This window comes from Azolla caroliniana, unplaced genomic scaffold, assembly GCF_043228905.1.
Source record: "Azolla caroliniana isolate FFs.n. ecotype wild unplaced genomic scaffold, voAzoCaro1.0.p SCAF_1, whole genome shotgun sequence".
Lineage (NCBI taxonomy): Eukaryota > Viridiplantae > Streptophyta > Polypodiopsida > Salviniales > Salviniaceae > Azolla > Azolla caroliniana.
The window spans coordinates 4,625,910-4,647,098 of record NW_028230436.1 but is presented as its reverse complement, the minus strand read 5'-3'; the positions used below and the strand labels follow the sequence as shown (position 1 = coordinate 4,647,098).

Here is a 21,189-nt window from a genome sequence, read left to right as displayed (position 1 = left end):
ATATCAGAACAATTATCTTCAAACGCAAATTTAAGAATACAGTTTATGTATGGCTAATGTATCAACTCAAAATACTGTTTACAACTTCAATCCAAAATTTTAGTGAATTAAATATTAGGTACATCTCATGATTGAGATTGCAGTACAAATGTTACAATTACAACATCAATTACGAAAATTTACAATCAAAGATAGGGAGGGAATCATGAAGCCAAATTTGTAGAGCATGGTGCCAGTATCCCTTCCCTTCTTTAATAATCACTGGTGCAGCAAGAAAGACACCTCAATTAAAATGAATTTCATGCCTAAACTTTAAATCCATCATAAAACTGACCATTTCCAGCAGCTACATTCTGATCTTAGCAGTCATCATTAGGACGTACAGATATATAGCACGTTGAGATTTTTCTTACCTCCTAATTTTAAAAGTTTTGCTAGCATAAAAACATACTGCAAGCAAGGATACAAAAATAACCCAAGTGAAAAACACAGCACGTGAGACAAAATCAAGTGGTTACATCCCAATTCCTGGCTTCTTTCATGCATCAAAAGAGCAGGGTATCAGTTGCACAATAAGCTGTGATACTACAAAATCATGGCACAATGGTTATATAAAAAGTAAGCATATTTTTTGAGCATAACCACACAAGGAAGCTCTTCAGATCACATGTGGTGCCAATCCACAAGATGATCCACACACTTGGGGTTTATGGTTTAGGCTTTAGAGTATGGGGTAAAACTGGCTTGATAATCGATTAATGATGTTATTGGTAACAAATCACTTATATCAAGCTCTCATAATAACCAAGAGGAAAAACTCTGTTTGCACTTTGTATAAAAATAATCTATGTACATTGTCTTTCCAAAAGCCTTATTGAACTTTGACTGCCGGCTTCAATGTTCGGGTGCCCATACAGCTTCCAAACAATTCTTTGTGTATTTGTGTTTCAGGAGTGATCCCCTTAGCTTTCATTATATCCGTCAAGTTAAATGCATCATTCAACCTTTGGGCTTTGCAATAGGCACTGACAATAATTGTATAAAGACTGGAGAGTGGTTTACACCCTTTGGCCTCGATTTCATCTACAAGGGCCACGGCCTCATCCATTTTCCCAGAAATGCATAGTTTTTGCACTAGAGGTGTGAAAGGAAGCGCAAAAGGCGTGATTCCAAGCTCAATCATCTCCTCTAAGAGTTTGCGAGGCACTTCAAAATCCCCTGCTTTTGCAAAGCTTTGAATCATTCTACTATAGATAACCACATCAGGAGTTCCTAAGTTTCTTTTTGTCTCATTAGTTATCTTCTTAGCCTCGTCCAGCTTTCCTGCCATACATAGCTTCTCAACGGCCACATTATAAGAGAGAGCATCCAAAACTAGATCCCCATGTCCGAATTCATCCAAGAAATTGGTGACATTCTCAAGCCTATCAGCTTTACAAGATCCTTGAATCCAAGAATTATAGACCTTAAGGTCAGGCAAATGGCCCTTCTGCATCATCTTTCTCAAGGCAAATTCTGCCTCTTCCCACTTGCTAGCCCAGCAAACTGCATCAAATAGAATCATACTAGTGGTAGCTGAAAGGCTTTCTCCATATTCATTCATTTTGAGCATGAGCTGATAGGCATCTTCAGGTTTCTCATATACACAAAGACTCCGAATGATTTGATCAAAAAGCACAAAGTCGGGACCAGTGTTGAGCTCCATGCCTGATAATGAAGGGGCCTCAGATTCTGTGAATTCAGCAGAAGGCATCCCTTCAACACTTTTTTCACCTTCTGATGTCTTGAAGTATGCAATAGAATCAATTGTACTAATCAATGCAGTTAGTAGTTTTTGAGACTCAGCAGTTACGAGCCCTTTGCAATGATGATTAACTAGCTCTTTGAGTTTAACCACATCAGGTAATAGACCTTTGGACTTCATCTCATCAAACACATCATCAAGAGCTTGCACTTGACCCTTACGAGACAATGCCTTGAGGATGTTGGCACAAGTGATATAATCAGCATTGAAACCATTCTCATTCAGCATCATAACAAAGGTGTGAACTCCTTCAAAGTCTTCTGAGGACAAAAGCTCATTCACTATCGTTACATAGCTAACCACTCTTGAGGGAAGCTCACTTGGTTTCACGAGATTGCTCGCTAACATTTGTTCGAAAAGCATTGCAGCATCGCGTGGCTTATAAGCATCCAACAAACCAGTTATAAGTGATTGGAAAGTATCGTAAGTGGGCGGTTTTCCATCTTTCTTCATTTGCTCAAAGATCTGAAGGGCAATATCGAGACGCTTCTCTTGGACACAAGTATGGAGGGCACAACTATAGTGGATGAAATCAGGATTGAATCCGTAGGTAACTTTACACGAGGTAAAGAAATGAAGCACATCTTCTACCAGTCCAGCCCAGCCATATCCACGGATGAGCGAAGTTAACCTTCTAGGGGTCATCGACACATTGGGACTTCTCATATCATGAAGAATTGAAAGAAACACGGAAAAACGATCTTTTTCATGTCGCCAGAAACGCGAAAGAGCATCCAGGAGTGCTTTTTCAGGGACGAAATTAGGGTTTTCTCGAATGAAACATAGGAATAGGCGGAGGGCATCTCGGGGACTGCGTAGGTGAGATAAGACTAAAGCAAGATTTTGTGTAGTTAGAGGGAATTGTGCCTTGCTAAGGGTGGTTTCTATGGGCTCTGAGGGATTCCGCCGAGAGAGGATCTGGCGACAAGCATGTTCCATTTCAGACATGGGTCTGGGACGAAGAGTAGTTCTCTGCTGTTGCTGTGGAAACCCTGCTCCTGATGGTGATTGCGGTGGTGGAGGCGGCGACGAAGGGGATGGTGATGGTGATGGTGATGGTGATGGTGATGAAGTTGACCCCGTTAATCCTAATCCGGTAGATGCACCTCTACCTGAGGAAGGTGAAGCTGCACCCTGAAACCCTAATCCACCAGGTGAATTCGGTTGCTCATAAGCTTCTGTTTCCCACTCTTTCCCTGCTTCACTACTACCACCAGGACTAGGGTTTGAAGAAAGACCAAGAGAGGATATGGATCTTACCTGAGCAGTAGAGGAGGGGAGGGAGCGAAAGCGAAAGCGAAGGAGGGATGTGAAAGGAGTGTGGAGGAGGAGGAGGAGAAGGCCCATTTTTCCCTCCCGCTGCTCTAGATTCAGTGAGCTTCAGTGGAGGGGAGTGAACAAGAAACAGAGACAGACGACCAGACTAAAGAAATACAGAGAGAGAAGTCTATGTATGTATCTTGTATTTGCGTGTGTTTGTGGCATTGAGGGTTTTAGAGGTTTAGAGTGTAGAAATACATACATACATAAATACATACATACATAAACACACACACACAATGTCATGTACATATGTTCCTACATACATACAGACAAACAGACACATAACACTAACATACGTTTTTCAGCAACCGAGTTGGATGGATGAAGCAAGGGTTGTATGTAGTGAACCTCTCTGTCAATGGTAACGATATTGACAACAATGATCATGGGTCATGATGCTATTATAAGATACATGGGTTATGTACAAATGATGCGGTGATCATGTATGTGGTTTTGGACTAGATGCGACACCAAGGTTTGGGTTGATGTAGGACTGTCGACCTTTCGGTAGCATGCTAGGTTCAAAGTTCTCAAGATGAGGATAATGTATTTGCTGACTTATTTATAATTCTAGCATGCTCGGAAACCTTGTTTTTGTTGCCATTGGTTTATATGATGCATTTGAGTTTATGCCACATCAAGTGTATGGGTCCTATTCTTTCATGGTTTGGTCAAGATGATAAGAGAAGTAACCATGGAGATGCTCACAGTGATCATGTATGTGGTTTTGGACTAGATGCGACACCAAGGTTTGGGTTGATGTAGGACTATCGACCTTTCGGTAGCATGCTAGGTTCAAAGTTCTCAAGATGAGGATAATGTATTTGCTGACTTATTTATAATTCTAGCATGCTCGGAAACCTTGTTTTTGTTGCCATTGGTTTATATGATGCATCTGAGTTTATGCCACATCAAGTGTATGGGTCCCATTCTTTCATGGTTTGGTCAAGATGATAAGAGAAGTAACCATGGAGATGCTCACAGTGATCATGTATGTGGTTTTGGACTAGATGCGACACCAAGGTTTGGGTTGATGTAGGACTATCGACCTTTCGGTAGCATGCTAGGTTCAAAGTTCTCAAGATGAGGATAATGTATTTGCTGACTTATTTATAATTCTAGCATGCTCGGAAACCTTGTTTTTGTTGCCATTGGTTTATATGATGCATCTGAGTTTATGCCACATCAAGTGTATGGGTCCCATTCTTTCATGGTTTGGTCAAGATGATAAGAGAAGTAACCAAGGCTTTGAGACTCATAACATGGCTTGCAACATTAATGTTTTAATCTGGAGATGCTCGTGGATGCCCAAATCACAACTTACATGATGCACTTGTAGAATAGATGGTGAGGCTTTAATGTGAAACTTGATTAAACAACCTTAAAGTCAACCACACCGTTTATGAAGCCCACTATAAATTTGAGTGATGTATTATGCTTGTAAGGTAAATAATGCCATTGTCAATACAATGCACTCTATGCCCATGTACACATGGGCTTTCTTATTTTACATGTTAGAGAGGGGGGATATGGTGTGTTTCCTCTTCCCAACCATCCAATATATAGCTTGCACCCACCTAGACATGTTAACTTATGACATGATGATGCCTTGGTCCCTAATCAAATGTAGGGCTCCATTGAACAAACAAGTGCCAATACATTCTTAATCATAGATGCTAACATGAACCCTATCCACATGTACAATTGCATACAAACTTCCATTGTCTTTGCAATCTACTACAAGAATACAGATGATCATGCAATCATGGGATTGCAAGGGTGTGGATAGCTTCAACAATTATTCTACAAATATGTTGACCTACTTCCCATTACTATTCTTTCAAATTTTTGTGGTGTTATAGAAGATAAATGAGTTTGCAATGATCTAAACTTTTAGTTCAAGTAATTTAGAAGAGTAGTTAGAGAAGAGAAGACCACATGCAACATTTGGGAAAGTGGCGAAGCACCTTCTAAGGTTTATGCTTTAAGTTATGCACTTTGTAAGATTTTGCAACTTGGAAACCTAAAATTACATAAAGGGAGAAAAGGTCCACAATATATCATGTGTGGGTTAAACAAATTGACCAATCTGTATAACTCTAAAAAGCTTTTGATAGTGTTTCTTGCCACTCCAATACTTGTCATTGTTTATTGGGAATAATGCAACACTTTTGCCACTACCTTTGAATTGTATCTTGACTTTTTGAACAACATAAAACCCAAGATTATATTATATATAGGTCAATCAAATGGAGTAGAGAGGTGAATCATATGGTCTTTTATACATTAGACTCCACATTGACATAAATTTTAAATCTTATGGCAACCTTCTTTATGCTAATTTGGTACCACCATAATTATGGGGCATTTATTATGTTATTTTGTATTAATTAACTCAATAAAAAAGGAATGGTGATCCTAATCATAGAGTATATTAGTAAATTTTGCTAGAATGTTTTATACTCCCTTCATATAAACACCATTTACTATCATGCAACTCATTGTAGGATCACAATGTATATCTATAGGTATTTTGATGCTTTCATATTGCCATGTCACCTTTTATAATAAAAGCAAATATTTGTAACTCCTTTGAATATTCATCTCATGTTTTCTATACATGAATGATCATATAGAGATTGAACAATCTCTCTAATAATTTGGAATCTCCATTGCAAGGCCCCAATTCCATAAAACATAATTAACGTCATCCAAAACATGGAACCGAGGACAAATTTCAATTGAATCAAACACAATTTACACCATGACAATATGGTACATAGGGGATCATTTATCAAATAGGATGCTTTCAACAGGTCTTGGAGAACACATAGAAGATCGATATGGCCAAATGTGACTATAGTTATTGCTCACCTTGGAAGAACTTTACGTTTCAATACCTGCTGTTTGAATAGCATGCTCAAAGAATAAATCCAGATGTGGCAAGTATCCTTGATATTTCATACTGAGCCCTTTGAGCCTTTTAATTTTTTCACTCATATAAACTTGGTCATGATGACATTTATCTCCAACTACAAACCCAAACATTTTATTGTTGACCTCAATCCACGCCTTTCCAGGCTTCTTCAATGTCCCTTCTTTGTTCCTAAGTTCTTCTATCTTCTTGAAATCATCCAAGAGGTTGGCATCAGAAAATATATTTGACATTATGATATATGCAGCCGAGACAGAGGAATCTCGACGAAATATCTGATCGAAGCACCATCTTCCATGTGAAATATTCCCATACCTTCGACATGCGGCTAGCAAAGACATCCACCCAGTTATATCTGGCTCAAATGGCATCTCTTCGAGAAGTTTTCCAGCCTCTTTCAACCGCCCGCCACTAGCAAAGAGATCAATCATGCAATTGTAATGCTCATTTCTCGGTTTGAAACCATATCTAGTCTCCATGCACTCAAAATATCCAAGACCTTCTTCTATCTGGTTAGCGTGGGCACAAGAGGACAGTATACTAGTGAGCATCTTATCATCAGGTTCTATATCTCGACAACTTTGCATGTCAATAAAGCATTGTTTTGCAAGGATATGTTTTCCATATTGTGCATATCCTGCAATCATAGCTCCCCAAGATCCCACATTTTGGTCAGGCAAAGAATCTAGAATATTCCTTGCATCTTCCAGTGCCCCACACTTTGCATACATGTCAATAAGAGTGTTTCCGAGAATGGTATCAGATGATATGTGGCTCCAAGCTAGGTTATGGTGCAGCAATTTGCCTTGTTCTATAGCTCCACTATTCCCACAACCTTTCAGTACACATGAGAATGTAGTCTTGTCGGGTTTGATTCCCGCAAGATACATATTCGCCAGACCCTCAATGACGGAACAGTGATCACCCTCTTGGATATATGCTGCAATTAATGAGTTATAAAGCACGACATCAGGCTCCTTCATTTCAGCAAAAACCATACAAACATTTTCAAGAGTTCCACACTTGGCATACATGTCCATAAGGGCACTTCCAATCATGAGATCGATTTCGAAGTTTTTTTGAATAATATACTTATGCAATAACTTTGCTTTTCCCAAATCTCCTGTCATGCCACAAGTTTTCAACACTGATAAAATCAAGGATTTGTCCGGGTGCAAACCATTCCCTTGTATCATTCTCTCAAACATTTCCAAAGCAAGTGCGCCACATCCATGTTGAATGTACCCTGAGATTATGGCACCCCATGATACAGCATCTCTATCCGATAGTCCATCAAATACTTTCATAGCTTCATCAAGAATACCACATCTCATATACATATATATAAGCATGTTGGCCACTCCTGAATCTTGTTCTAGTCTTGATTTGACAATCTGGTCATGTATAGACATTCCTATATGCAATTGGTTAGCCATGCCACAAGCTTTGGTTATGCTTGAGAACGTGACATTATCAGGCCGTATGCACTCACTCTGCATTTGTTTGTATAGTGAAATTGCAAACATTCCAGCATCATTATGCACATATGCAGTCATCAATGCATTCCACAAGCATATTTTCCTCTCGGATGCATGCTGGAATACATGGATTGCTTCCTCTATCCTCCCAAAATTTGAATACATTCGAACAAGTGATCCAGCAAAATTAGAATCTGTGTCAAACCCATTATCTACAATGTTACTGTGTACACATCTCCCTTGGCATAAATCTTGAATCTCATTACATGCTTTCAAAATAGAACAATATGTGATGATATTCGGCTTAGTGGGCATTTTCCAGAAGCATTGGATGGCCAGAAAAAACAGTCGATTTTCTATACAACCACCCATAAACGCATTATATGATGCCACATTCGGCGTTTCAGCACTGGTAAGTACATTATAGGCATTGTCCACATTCTGACATTTCATGTACATATCGATAAGGCAGCTTTCGATTGCTTTATCAGATTCAAACCCACTGTATATTATTTGATGATGAACCAACATGCCTTGAAATGCATCCAAAACATTACCACACGCTTTCAGTATGCAAAGAAAAGTAACTCTACCAGGAGAAACTTCTCCTCCTCCTCCTCCTCCTCCTCCTTCTCGATGATAATGATGAAGCAACATCTCCTGATAGATATGTAAAGCCATGTGATCTTCATTAAGCAAGACATGGGCAGATACGAAGGCATGCCATGTATATATAGAGGTTTCTTCAACTTGATGGAATGACAACGAGGCTTCATATAAGGAGCCACATGACGCAAACATGCGGACAAGATGATCTCCCAATAGAGAAACATGACTGAATCCATGGAAAATTGCTCTTAGATGGAGTTCTCTTCCTTCTTTTAGGCCTTTTATTTGCTTACAATCTTGTAAAAAAACTTGAAGATGATGATGATGATGATTCGTGGCTGAGAAATGCGAGGTTTTGCAAACCGTGGCACAGGGTTTCATAGAAAGAAGAAGAAGAAGAAGAAGAAGAAGAAGAAGAAGCGAGTTTTTTACAAATCAAGTGTCAAATGTCAAAACGTTTTCTATTTTGTATATCATTTTTCTTCTATTTTTCTTGTGGAGGACTACGATGAACATCACCTTCGGTGGTTTCCACATTTTCTCATTGAATTCATTGAAAATTGAATGATATATCATAGATTCATATGTGTATGTATATGTATGGGCTTAAAGAAGATGATCATCGCCATTGGTGGGTTTTATTCGCATTGACTCGATTGAATGATATAGGTATGGGCTTTATTTAGTTCAATTGATCCATGTCTATTGCTTGTGATCCTTCTTTGACTTACTCATACATACATGTATCGAATTGCAATCTCGATAGCATCTTCAAAAGGCGTTTTGGATCCTTATCATGTTCTTACTATCCAACAATAGCCCCAATAAAAAAAATTGCCATTAAGGAAATGAACAATAAATCGTTTTTCTCCCTCAAGTCTCGACTTTGAGTTTGCATTGGTATACAATGAACATTCATGGTAGTGCATGTACAGAATAAACTCCCTCTAAACAACATCGGCTACATGCCCCTCGATTGGGTTTCTTTATTTCCCCCAAATATAGAGGGGCAGTGCACATAGAAATGAAACTCTCTTTAGCAATATGGTCGAATGAATGCCCCTCAAGGTTTCTTAAATTCCCCAAATGCCCCTCCCATGTTGTTTAGCATCCGTCGTTGCTTTCACTACTATCACTCTTTCTTTTGTTAATCAAGCATTTTATTCTGCATGACGTGAAACACACTGATCGTGTTTTGAACTCCATATGTGAATTTTTGAATGTTTGGTCTCATTAGCACTCCAAATGCCCTCTATGTTCTACCATGCCCAATTTCCTTTCTCTTTAAATAAATATATGTGCTCTTTTTAGTAATTATATATATGGTCAATGAATTGCCTTCCTCTCTATTTCCAGAGTTCATTTGGGATATTTTTCTAAAAAATAACAAACACGTACATGCATTCAAAGACACAAAGAATAACTCGATTGTATTTCACACTTTTCGACCAAAGTAATCCTAATCTCGCTTTTAACAAATTGACTAAATGCATGTGTCTTTTTTATCATCACGTCTTTTTTGTAAATGACTCCCAATGTTTCCTATGCTTTATGCTTCACCTCGAAGCAGGCTTACCTTTTTTCGATGAAATAAGCTTGGCAATAGATCTGAGGTTGATTAGGGGAAACAAGAACGACAATCAACACGAGGGAAATGCCCCGAGTAGCAGCGAATTTGAGGTGATCAACACGACTCGTGATTGTTTTTAAAGAGGTAAACTCATTACATTGGGCGGGGAGCCGAATCCGAGCAAGAAATCAAACGCATCCTGAGCACTTACATTACGTCATGGAACACAAAAAATCATCTAAGAAACCGATCTGATAAAGTAGGAGGGATAATGAAATGATAATTGCGACCGAGCGAAGAACATGGGAATTATTAAGATGAGCGCGAGCCCGAGCCAGAGACTTTGAAGCCATCAATCAATGACCAAGCCAAGTTCCAACAGAAATGTGTGCGTGTGTAAGTGCTAAGCATGCTCCCATAGATAAGCTTCCTCATACATTCAATGGCTTGGGCGTTAGGCAGCATACTCTGTTTCCAATCCTTACCTTCAACACGCTCTCTATCTTCTTCTTTCTCTTCACCATGGGGGCTCAGTCTCAGCAGACGTCCGCTAAGAAGTCTCGGCTATGGATTCTGCAGCAACAGAAGGAGGGGGACCTTCACATGCATGGCAGTATGTTCTCTTCTTGCCCTTTACCCTGCAAAGTCTATGCTTGAAAACTTGTATGGGTGTGTAGGTAGAGTTTTATGTTTCGGGTGATTTGTTGTCCACTTTGCAAAGTAATTCTATATGTTGTGATTTACGTGTATTGTTTTCTTGTTTATTGAAGGAACCCTTCCTTATAACAAAACTAGACTCCGCGGAGCGAACATACAATGAATTGTCGGTGAGCTAAAGTTTTGCCCCTTTATATTTGTTATCGTTACCATGATGCTTGGATAGGCAAATCTTCAATGTTAATTTCTATATAACCCAGACAAGGCTTGCTGATCCTGAAGTAGCTGGAAATCATACTGAATATCAAAGGCTAGCAAAGTCGGTCTCTGAGCTTGAGCAGGTTAGTGTTTTCTACAGTGTCTTGTCTATACTTTATAGGTATGCAGCATTTTCTTCTTAGAAAAAAGAGGGCTAGGTTTTTCAGTATGCATTTCTCTCTACTTGGGCAAATCAAATACTGCCTATTGACTAATCTCTCGGATTTAGGTTGTTGCAACTTATCGAGAATTTAAGGATACCCAAATCCAATTGCAAGAAAGCAAAGGTATACTCATATGAAATCAAAACTCTGTGCTTTGGGAGGAATAGTTCATTGCTTTCTTTACACTTATGCTGCTGGTTAGAGTTGAAGGATTGCGGTGATAAGGAGCTAGCTGAGTTGGCAGCAGAGGAGGTGATATTGCACCAGAAAAGATTAGCAGAACTAGAACAACAACTGATGGTATTTTATGATAGTGCAATGCCACCGTTGATCAATGCATAATGTTAATGTTTGAAATATTACAGGTATCAATTTTAATGATGATGTCAAGATTGAAGAACTTTTGGTCTGTGCAATTAACAATATATTAGCAAAATAGTTTATTGAATGGAAGGGAAAGGTCAACTATCTGGAGGTGAGACCAAGAAGGTAGAGAAAGAGAGGTCATAGAGGGTAGTTGGTTCTCTCCGTAACCGATGATCCTGATAACCTAGCTCTATGTCCATATTACAACCCTCCAGATTGTATTGACCACATAGTCAGTTTATTTAATTGAAAGTTAATCCACCTTGAATGGATCCAGAAAATCTCATTATTCAGAGTGTGGATGAAATTTCTTTCACAGAACTAAATTCAATGAATTTATAGTACTTATTTCAAGAATCTTTGATTATGGAAAAGCAGACCTTACTGATTCTGTCTTCAGATCAAAATTAGAACTAGCTTGTTTTACGATTAGTGTTTCTGTGTTTTTAAAACTGGGAAGCACTATACATTTCTTAAAAGTTGTCACTTTCTGGAGGTCTCCTGCATGCAGCCTAGAGTACTAGCAAGGGTCTGATTGACAATGTATATCGTGACTCGTGCAAGTCCAAAAATCTGAATCTTGCACTCTACTTCAATCACATTAAAGTTTTCCATCCCTACATTTTTAGCGATACAATATCTTGACACGGCTTCCTGTGATCCTCAATCACATCACTCACCAGTAAAATTCTTGAGCATCAACAATCACTAATCACTTCCTCACATGAAAATGTTTCTTCTGGTTCCATAGGTCACATTTGGCCTCAAAGAACAGTAACACACCCATCTCCTTCAGCATTCTAACTTGAACCACTATGCTTATAATTTGTACTCAAATATTTTCCTCTAGCTCTAGGATTTTTACTAGTTTTTATTTCTTTATCTGTCAAACTGACATCAATATCATATCAATAATCAGATTATGGAGGTTGCATTGGCCTTACAGATGGTTTTGGCCTTTTAGCCGATGATATGTGACTTCATTTCTTTTTTTGCTACGTGCACTGTACTGTATTGTATCATACAACACTATAAATACCAAATTTTCTGATCACTGCCAAAAGATGGTAAAGTCTCTGCTTTTCAGGTTATGCTGCTGCCCAGCGATCCTTTAGATTCCCGAAATATTATGTTGGAAGGTGTTAATCCCAGCTTTTTCCTTGAATAAACACCAATGATTCTCTTCTTTAAGTTGTGTAAAATTTGTAGAATATACATTGCATCAGACTTCAGTAACACAATTGTATATGTGGTATTTCTGATACAGTAAGAGCTGGAACTGGTGGTGATGAAGCTGGGATTTGGGCTGGAGATATTGTACGCACAATCACATTTCTTTTAATGCTGTTTAAGAATTCCATAGCTTAGGAAAATGTTTCAATGTACATCAAATCTTTGGAAGACTGGTACATTTCTATACTCATACGTCTGAAAGTATTTATATAATGTTTGGATGCAGGTAAAGATGTATCAGAAGTATGCAGAACGGAACTCTTGGAAATGTTCTGGTTTATCAGCAGCAGAGGTCAGTTATCTGTGCAGGAGTTTAGTTTATGTCCCTTGATAAGAATCTTTGGTTGTTTAAAAAATGGTTCTTTATACTGCATGCACTATTTTTTAGGGAGTGTGTAGATGAACAAAGTAGGAATAACATTAATCGAAATACACATAAAACATGAATCCACTTCAATGAAAATCCATGGATTGAAGGAAGATAAACAAACTATTACACTAGAGTCAATGCCTATTAACTTTCTCCCTAAAACCAAAGGTTTGGTGCTGCACGAAAGAATTAAGGGTAGTGATTGTCTATGTTACGAATTTACGATGTGATGAATGAAGGGAAAAATCACCAGTATATATTGTCTTGAGTTTCAAAAGTATCAGATATCAACGACCATGGACTCAATGACATTGAAATACCTAACCACTTTGTAATATTAATAGGATCAAGAAAAAGGGAAATGGTAACCTAGTTATTATATGTCTGTAAGAAATTTGATGGTTCTAAGAATTAATGGAGCAATGTTGATGATGAAGGCAGAGAAGGGGGGATACAAAGAGTATGTCATGGAGATCACTGGTGAACGTGTATATAGTAAACTAAAGTATGAAGCAGGGGTTCATCGAGTTCAGCGAGTACCAGCAACAGAAACACAAGGACGTGTCCATACATCTACTGCAACTGTAGCTATTATGCCTGAGGTATTGAAGTTTCTCTGCCTACTCATGTTTCACTAATATAATTGGTGAACCAAGCAATAATTCTTAAAAATGCATACGGTGACTTTCCAAAACCTCTTCCACTTTGAAAGGAAAACATTCAATTGTGTAGCAAAAGTCTTCTCCAACCAAATGATTCAGAAATTCAGTTTTATATTGTTCCGGAATGCTCGTCTTCTCTTTCATTACCACAAATCCAAAAAAGAACAATATCCTGCTGTCAAAGATAAATAATCTCAATAAGATATCTCAATGGATATTCGTAACTCAAAACATATATTGCATACTGCAAACTCAATCAAGCCATTAGTTTTTGCAAAGTAAAGAACTTTATAGGATTTTGGAAAACATAAGCATTGAATAAAAGAATAATATCCGACTGTCAAAGATAAATAATCTCAATAAGATACTTCAATATAATTATGTAACTCGTAATATATATTGTGTGTTGCAAACTCAATCAAGCCTTAGTTTTTCAAAGTCAAGAAACTTCATTGGATTTTGGAAAATAGTACGTTTTGATTATGGGATGGGGAACTCTTGAAATATAAATCCATGCTGATGTGTTGTACTGTAAAATGATTGAACACAATTTCACACGGCATATCATAAACTCTATCAAGCAAGTACTTTATGCAATTGAAGAAGCCTTATAACATTTGGGAAAATAGTTTTATGTTACCATGTTACAAATCTTTGTGAAATGTAAATTCAAGCTGACATTCTGCATCAATCTTTAATAGGTAGATGAAGTTGAGGTAGTCATTGATCCTAAGGACATAGAACTCTCAACAGCAAGATCTGGAGGTGCTGGAGGTATGGTTTCATATCTTCTTGTTGTAAAGGAGCTCCATGTTTGGTTTGATCGTTATGCATGTGCTCCTCATTTCTGTTCATTGATGAAATTCTAATAAATCATTAATTGAAGCTTACTTCTATTATCGGAGTTTTGATGGCTGTTAGAGCACTATAGTCATGTTTGGTAAAAGTTTTTGTTAAACTTTATCACCTTTATTTTGAGAGCATGTGGTTCTGTATTCATATTTAAACGAATGGAGTTTGTTATAGTATAGGAATGCATATGTCTATGCACAAGCATATATATTGTATTCTTATATGGTAAAATGCTAGTTTCGTTTTGAGGTAGGATATGAACTTCTTAAATCAGCCATATATTCATATGCATTGCCATATATAATGAAACACAATAGTGCACTTGCTATGGTAGATTGACCTGGATTATGGTTTTAAGTAGGGCATCATTTGATGAGCTGAATGGGGAATTGTAAATTATAATGTGTTTATTTAGTGTTTGACTAACTGAGTATATATATCATCTGACACATCTCTTACTTCTGTGTGAGAAAACATTATGACATCAAATCAAATTATTATGAGCTGTGTTGATGTAAAAAATTCTTGACAGGTCAGAATGTGAACAAGGTTGAAACTGCAGTTGATCTTTTCCATAAGCCCAGCGGCATTAGGATTTTTTGTACGGAAGAACGTAGTCAATTGAAGAACAAAACAAGAGCTTTTCAGCTTCTCCGAGCAAAACTGTAGGGTTTCCTTCCTTGGTTGTGAGTTACTGATGTACTATTTATGAATTCAGCTGCTGGCTGGCGATATAATGTTCCAAGTTCTTGTGTATAGAAAAGTCTTATTCAATGCAAGTATTTCTATAATCAATGTTTGAATTTAGAAACTTTTTAATGCTTTGAGTGTCAGTGAAGTTTCCTTTAACATCAATATTGCATAAATTATTTATTATAATTTTTGCCTTACCTCCTGTGTAAACTTTGTTTCTGCATGAAGTCAAATTTATATTTTGTAGCTGGCAAGTGCCATTTTATGTTCTTTCAGATGCTAATATATTATTTATCTATTTCATAAGAAGTTGGGTTATTGCATACGTGTATAAATGCTGGTGAAGTGCCAATAGTCATGGCAATGCCTTTAAGGTGCTACATTTTTTGGTGAACCTACATTTTTTGGCTTATGAGCCTTATTTCAGGGTTTTTTATTTGTCAACTGTATGTTGCAATAGATGATTTTGTGTGTAAGAGTTCAAGATACATGTTTGTCATAAATACATTCCTCAAAAATAAACTCACTTGTTCATAATGGTTGAAAAGTCACAAAAGATAGAAAGCTCAATGCTATTTGATATATTGTTACTGAGTAGCAAATTGATTTAATTCATAGACATTTAGTTTCCTACTCATCCTTGTGAAAAGCTTATGGTGTAGTTTCTTTGTTTTTCAGCTTTGAAATAAAAATGAGAGAGCAACAAGAATCAATAAGCTCAATGAGGAAATCGCAGGTGCATTTTTTTTCAGACCTTGGTGCTACAACTAATTTAAAAGAACTGTAATTTATATCTTTAATATAGTAAAGCTGATACAATCTCATATATTTTGGAGTGGGAATATGGTTTTTTTTGAACAAGAAGTTTTGGGGGCTGTTTCGATTATAAGCGATAACATTGCTAATGCTCAAGTTACAAATACTTATGAGTTCGTTTTTTATGTCTTCTTTCTAATTTGATGTGTTGATGACATGTGCCAGGTAGGGACAGGTGCAAGATCAGAGAAAATACGAACTTATAATTATAAAGTAAGGCCCTGATCAGTGGATCATGTTGTATTTTAAATTCATCATGTCAAAACATTTATGAGACAATTTTGGAATGGGGATTGTAGGATAATCGGGTATCAGATCATCGCACAAAACAAAATTTTGATCTTGGTTCCTTTCTGAATGGTGACATGGATGGAGCAGTTCAGGTGAGTTGATACACATATAATAGAATCTTTCTTGGAATGTGATTTTACCAGACCCTATTTACAACTAGCGATGAGCACGGTTCGGTTCGGTTTCCAGGCAAACAAATCAAACCAAACTGAAACCGAACCGTTTATATAAAACAAAAACCAAACCAAACAGTTTATGAACTCTCAAGTATTTAAACCAAACCATTTAAGAAAAAGCAAAGCAAACCATTTAAACCTAAACCGTTTAGGGACAAGTTGAAACCAACCGAACCATTTAATAAAAAATTTAAACCTAACCATTTAAGTCAAACTAATTAAATATCTAAATAAACAAAAATACATTAAATTAAATAAGCATTTAAGTTAAATATATTAAATCAATTAAAAAACTTTAATTGAACCATTAAATAAAATAAACATTCAAGTTAAATTAATTAAACCGATAAAAAACCATTAAATTAATAAACTTTTAAGGTACAAAAAAATGTTAACCAACTATAAACATTTAAAGCAAACAATTTAAACCTATAAACCTATAAATCCGAGTTTTAGAACCAAACCATTATATATTTTTGGAACCAATAAACTGTTAAACCATGGCTTAATGGTTCGGTTTGGTTTGAGCCAAAACCGTGCCCATTGCTATTTACAACGAAAAGTGACCAGTAGCTCACGATATTTGTTTGTTGACTAGAATAGATACATGTTCAATCACACCACACACACACACAGAGAGTAGAATTAGGCTACCTTGGATTTCTGATGACTTTTGTTTATACAGGTTCAATAAGCCCTGTCCTTTGCAATAAAAAGAAAGAAAAACAAAACATGACAACAGTTTTATGGCATTTTTCCTGTGCATCTTTTACAACCATACCATAACAACATAGAAACATCGAATAGATCACACTGTTGTCCTGATGGATTGATCTCACAAACTATCTTTTGCAATAAGAAAAGAAGACGAACAAACCATCTCTTTTGCAACAACCAAAGAAAGCAAACAAACCATGATGACATTATGAGACATATACATCCAGTATTTCTTACAATATAATCATACAATACACAGAAACATGATACCATAGAATCAGGCCACAAAATTCTGATGGAAACTTGTAATGTAATATAAGCCCTGTTTCTTTGCAACAATTTACAAATAAAAAAAAACCATGACACTATGTCTATGTTGCAGGCCTGTGCTTCTCTGGAGCAGAAAGAATTGTTAGATGAACTTGCAGCATCTGCAAGCATGTCTACAGTCTAAAATGACGCGCTAATCCTACAAAATTTTCAATTAGATCTCTGGAGGATTTGATTGGGTGTAACAGGTATATGATGGTTATTACACGACCTTTGATTTGATGTACCAGGATATGTTCATCAATCATTGCGCACATCATAGCACATGATTTAGAGCCAATGTGTAGTGCATGTTAAGGTTTTCAATTATAGATGTGTAACAGTTCCTTGTTAGGGTAATAATATTTTTTGGGGCAACCAGTCATTTGGTTCCTGATGTATATTTGTAAGAGGATGAATTATTAATTCATTTTGGAGGTTGAATCTATATTTCCTTCATATATTGCCATGCTTATTGTGAACAATATGACGTGAGGACTGTTTCAATATAGTAGTTGATCTGAAGAAATACCATTCATGGATCTGTGTGCAAATAGAAGTCTTTGTGGAGTCAAGATTGTGACCACACCTGAAAATTTTAACATCTACATGTATCTCACAACACAAGAAAATGCGGCGAATACAAAATCATTTAAAACCTAGATTTCAGTTTGTGCAATTATAGAGTACAAAAGCAATTATAGATCTCAGAAACCCTGTTAAGATGTATAAACCCTTCAGAATTTGTATGGGCATGGTCAAAGGTACATACAACTTTTGGTACTCATAAATACAATATTCCATATACACAAACATAACATCACAACATTACACCAACTCATTTTATCACAAGTTTCGATAAATGACTGGTTTATATTGAAGGCATTCCTTAAGGAGAGAGCGAGATAACCTTTCCTATAATAAAATAAATAGTTTCGATACATTATAAGATAATATTCTGTACAATAAATTGAATGAAGTACATGTTAGCTTCCATCCAAATACAAGTTTTAATGCCCACAAACAACCTATGGGGATAGAGAAGATGTGAGAAAAACTTGAAGTCTATTCACTCTAGACATGTGGTATTGTGATTATATTTAGAATTGATGGAACACAAATTTCCTTGCAAGTCTTGACCTTGGTATCCAAGCACATGTTTTTGTCATACATTTCAGGGTCAAGGTCCACCTAGAATAGCATTCTCTAGATCTTCCCGACTAAGAGCATAACTGAATTTCCGTTCCACATCCCTATCGAGATTACCAGGCCCACTTTTCAAGTACCTGGAAAAATAATATAATGTTACAAAAAACAAGTTGTGAGCAGTAAAAATTGCTAGCACAAATAATCTCTATCTATCGCTCAATTGATTAATATATGTGTCGTTTGGTATGCACAAGTTTCGTAATTAATAATAGTAAATTGTACATACCTCCAGGGAAGTAGTGTGACAAGTACGTACAAGAGTGCTGGACAAGGAAACTCTTTTCTTTGGTATGTACATGAAGCTAGGGAAGTAGAACTATAAGTATGTACAGGAGTGCACAGATAGGAAACTTCTTTTCTTGGGATAAGTTCTAACAAAGAAGAGAGAATGAATACCCAAGAGATTTGATTTCAAGTGCTGCTATACAGGGAATTGTCTAAAAAGAGAAGAAAACAGCAGCCTGAAATATGTTTTAAAACAACAGCCTAAAAGAGAAGAAGGATACTGTGGTGTGGAGGGTCAAAAAGATATTGTTCATTCAGCTATTTTAATTATGTAATGTTTTCAACATAAATATGTGAACCTTGAGAGTACACCTTCAAACTCATACCCCTTTAAAATCACCTTGACATGATTCGGAACCATTACCCAACACCAGCCCCATACACCTAAGACAGCCTGTTCCTATTGTTGGAGGAATGGAATTTTGATAGATGTTTACAACATTTGAGATTGTTGGAGGAAGAAAGGCATTGACTTGGCACAGTACTTTCCATGACGTGCCTCACATCAGAGGCTTTATACATTCATGTTTGTGCAATCACACTTGGATTTCCAGCACTGTTTTGGCAGCACGGTCAAATTGGCATGGGGTAGTGCACTTGATGAATGTCAGATATGCAGAGGTAAAGCTTGATGTATCACTTCCTAACCTTGCATTTTATCGAAGAGGTAAAACATAATGTATCCACTTTTCCAACCTTGCATTCTATACAGATCATCTAACCATTTCTAGGACTACATGCTGATAAATGACTCCAATGCAGCCTCTATCATTTTTCCATCACTTGCTTGCATTGACCAAAGCTGCAGACACCAGTCTCTTCCAACTCCACTCATGCATAGCCTTACTTGATTTCTCTCTTTATTGATGTGTCTTCAATATCTTTATATCTCTTCCTTTGATTTACAGATCTTTCATGTATGAAAATTTTCAGAGTTGCACTTAATCATACATACATAGGGAATTGCATAGCATGTAATCTCATTCGTAGAATTTAACCACATATAATAACCAATAGCATGCCATATTATCATAACAAATCAATGAAAACTGAATCCAAACCAATAGAAAAAATGTTGAAGGGCTAGGCACATTCTCAAATCACATTCATCAAGCATACATACAGTGACATCACACATACATAGGCAATGACGTAACATTAAACCATATATGCATCAGAACAGTAATCATACATATATAGAAATAGTGTAACATAAATTATAAATACATGACAAATAGCTGAGAATTTAGTACAAAATAAGTAGCCAAAATCATATCTTAGAGAAACGAACCAACTAAAACCAAACCCGAACTGATTAAAAGTAAATTTATCTAGAGATTTGACATACTAACCTGATGAACAAATCGGTGACGTCAAGTGAGAGGCGGGCGTGCCAATCTGACCGTTCGATTGTCCAGGTGGCACGATCCTCTTTGGTCTGAATGAAACCAAGGGTTTTTAGCCATGCCTCAATGCAGGGCAAGCTGTGAGAGTAGAGAGGTTTCTTCTTCTCGGGAAGCTTCTGGATCCATTCATCTTCTTCACAAGTGGGTCCTAAGCTATTTGCATAGATGGGTGTGATTACGCGCCTGCTTCTTGCTCTGATGCTTAGATTGTCTCTTCTTGAGACATTCAGATCAAAGGCAATATCATGGCCATAGCTAGTGGATGGCAGAGTTCTCTGTTCATAGGCTGTCAAGGGATGAAGCAGGCATTGCCTAGGAGACACGAAAGAAGAAGACAATGGCGGAGATGATGAAGTGCAACAAAACATGGCTTCTTTCTACGTCAGTCTATCCACAGAGTGCAAAAGCCACAAACAGGGCTCTCTCTCTCTCTCTCTCTCTCTCTCTCTCTCTCTCTCTCTCTCTCTCTCTCTCTCTCTCTCGTGGTTAAAATGAAAAAAGCCCATGGTAGCAAGAGATCATCATTTGGGTGCTTCTTGAACCTTTCCTAATGTGAAAGGCTTGTAGCAAGAAATCGACAATCCTTGGTGTAAATGTACCCATTCTTGGAGCTAGGGTTTCGACAACTAACATTGTAAGGTATGAGATTGTATGAAATTCATGTATGAGGAGGTTGTAGAAGCACGAGATGAATGCATCCTTAGTTGGAGTGAGGTTAAATGACTACCCATGGGCATACGGGCGTGTGTGACTAATGTGAATAGTCGGTGGAAAGGAGATTAGGCATCATTTGTTGCAAAGAGGTTTTCAAGAACGACCCCAATATATGTTTCGGTAACAATGGTGTCAAGCCAAATAGGAAAAGTCTCTACGGGTTTATTGGACTTTTAAAATGTGAACAAAGTTCAAACTCATATTTCAGAGAAGTTTAGAAAGTTTAGGGCATCTAATATATATTCCATATGTCCAAACAGGAAAGAAGGGGGGGTTCACAGAAGAAGGTTAT

The 21,189-nt window shown here is 37.1% G+C and overlaps 4 protein-coding genes and 1 long non-coding RNA gene across 5 annotated transcripts; 1 reads left to right on the top strand and 4 right to left on the bottom strand.

The window, feature by feature from the left end:
• Window positions 1-461: 461 nt before the first annotated feature.
• On the bottom strand, window positions 462-3,195 carry LOC147868501 (uncharacterized). Its single transcript, XM_087319966.1, has one exon. The coding sequence runs from the start codon at window positions 3,149-3,151 to the stop codon at window positions 872-874; it is 2,280 nt and encodes a 759-aa protein (XP_087176092.1). The 5' UTR covers window positions 3,152-3,195; the 3' UTR covers window positions 462-871.
• Window positions 3,196-5,795: 2,600 nt separating this feature from the next.
• Window positions 5,796-8,584, bottom strand: LOC147868500 (pentatricopeptide repeat-containing protein At5g27110-like). Its single transcript, XM_087319955.1, has one exon. It carries the CDS (start codon window positions 8,528-8,530, stop codon window positions 6,014-6,016), a length of 2,517 nt encoding a protein of 838 aa, XP_087176081.1. The 5' UTR covers window positions 8,531-8,584; the 3' UTR covers window positions 5,796-6,013.
• A 1,504-nt stretch (window positions 8,585-10,088) lies between these two features.
• Window positions 10,089-17,742, top strand: APG3 (Peptide chain release factor 1). The gene is made up of 15 exons (XM_087319943.1): window positions 10,089-10,332; window positions 10,490-10,546; window positions 10,637-10,717; window positions 10,864-10,921; window positions 11,001-11,098; window positions 12,252-12,303; window positions 12,432-12,481; window positions 12,624-12,689; window positions 13,205-13,369; window positions 14,131-14,203; window positions 14,814-14,946; window positions 15,653-15,710; window positions 15,956-16,003; window positions 16,090-16,173; window positions 17,357-17,742. Exons 1-15 carry the CDS (start codon window positions 10,162-10,164, stop codon window positions 17,426-17,428), a joined length of 1,266 nt encoding a protein of 421 aa, XP_087176069.1. The 5' UTR covers window positions 10,089-10,161; the 3' UTR covers window positions 17,429-17,742.
• Window positions 17,743-18,204: 462 nt separating this feature from the next.
• On the bottom strand, window positions 18,205-20,668 carry LOC147868497 (tRNA dimethylallyltransferase). The gene is made up of 2 exons (XM_087319927.1): window positions 20,130-20,668; window positions 18,205-18,569 (listed from the first exon to the last, which is right to left on the bottom strand). Exons 1-2 carry the CDS (start codon window positions 20,549-20,551, stop codon window positions 18,464-18,466), a joined length of 528 nt encoding a protein of 175 aa, XP_087176053.1. The 5' UTR covers window positions 20,552-20,668; the 3' UTR covers window positions 18,205-18,463.
• LOC147868498 (uncharacterized) lies at window positions 19,008-20,115 on the bottom strand. The gene is made up of 2 exons (XR_015529826.1): window positions 19,160-20,115; window positions 19,008-19,105 (listed from the first exon to the last, which is right to left on the bottom strand). It is a non-coding gene; the product is annotated as an uncharacterized LOC147868498 (long non-coding RNA).
• Window positions 20,669-21,189: the final 521 nt, after the last annotated feature.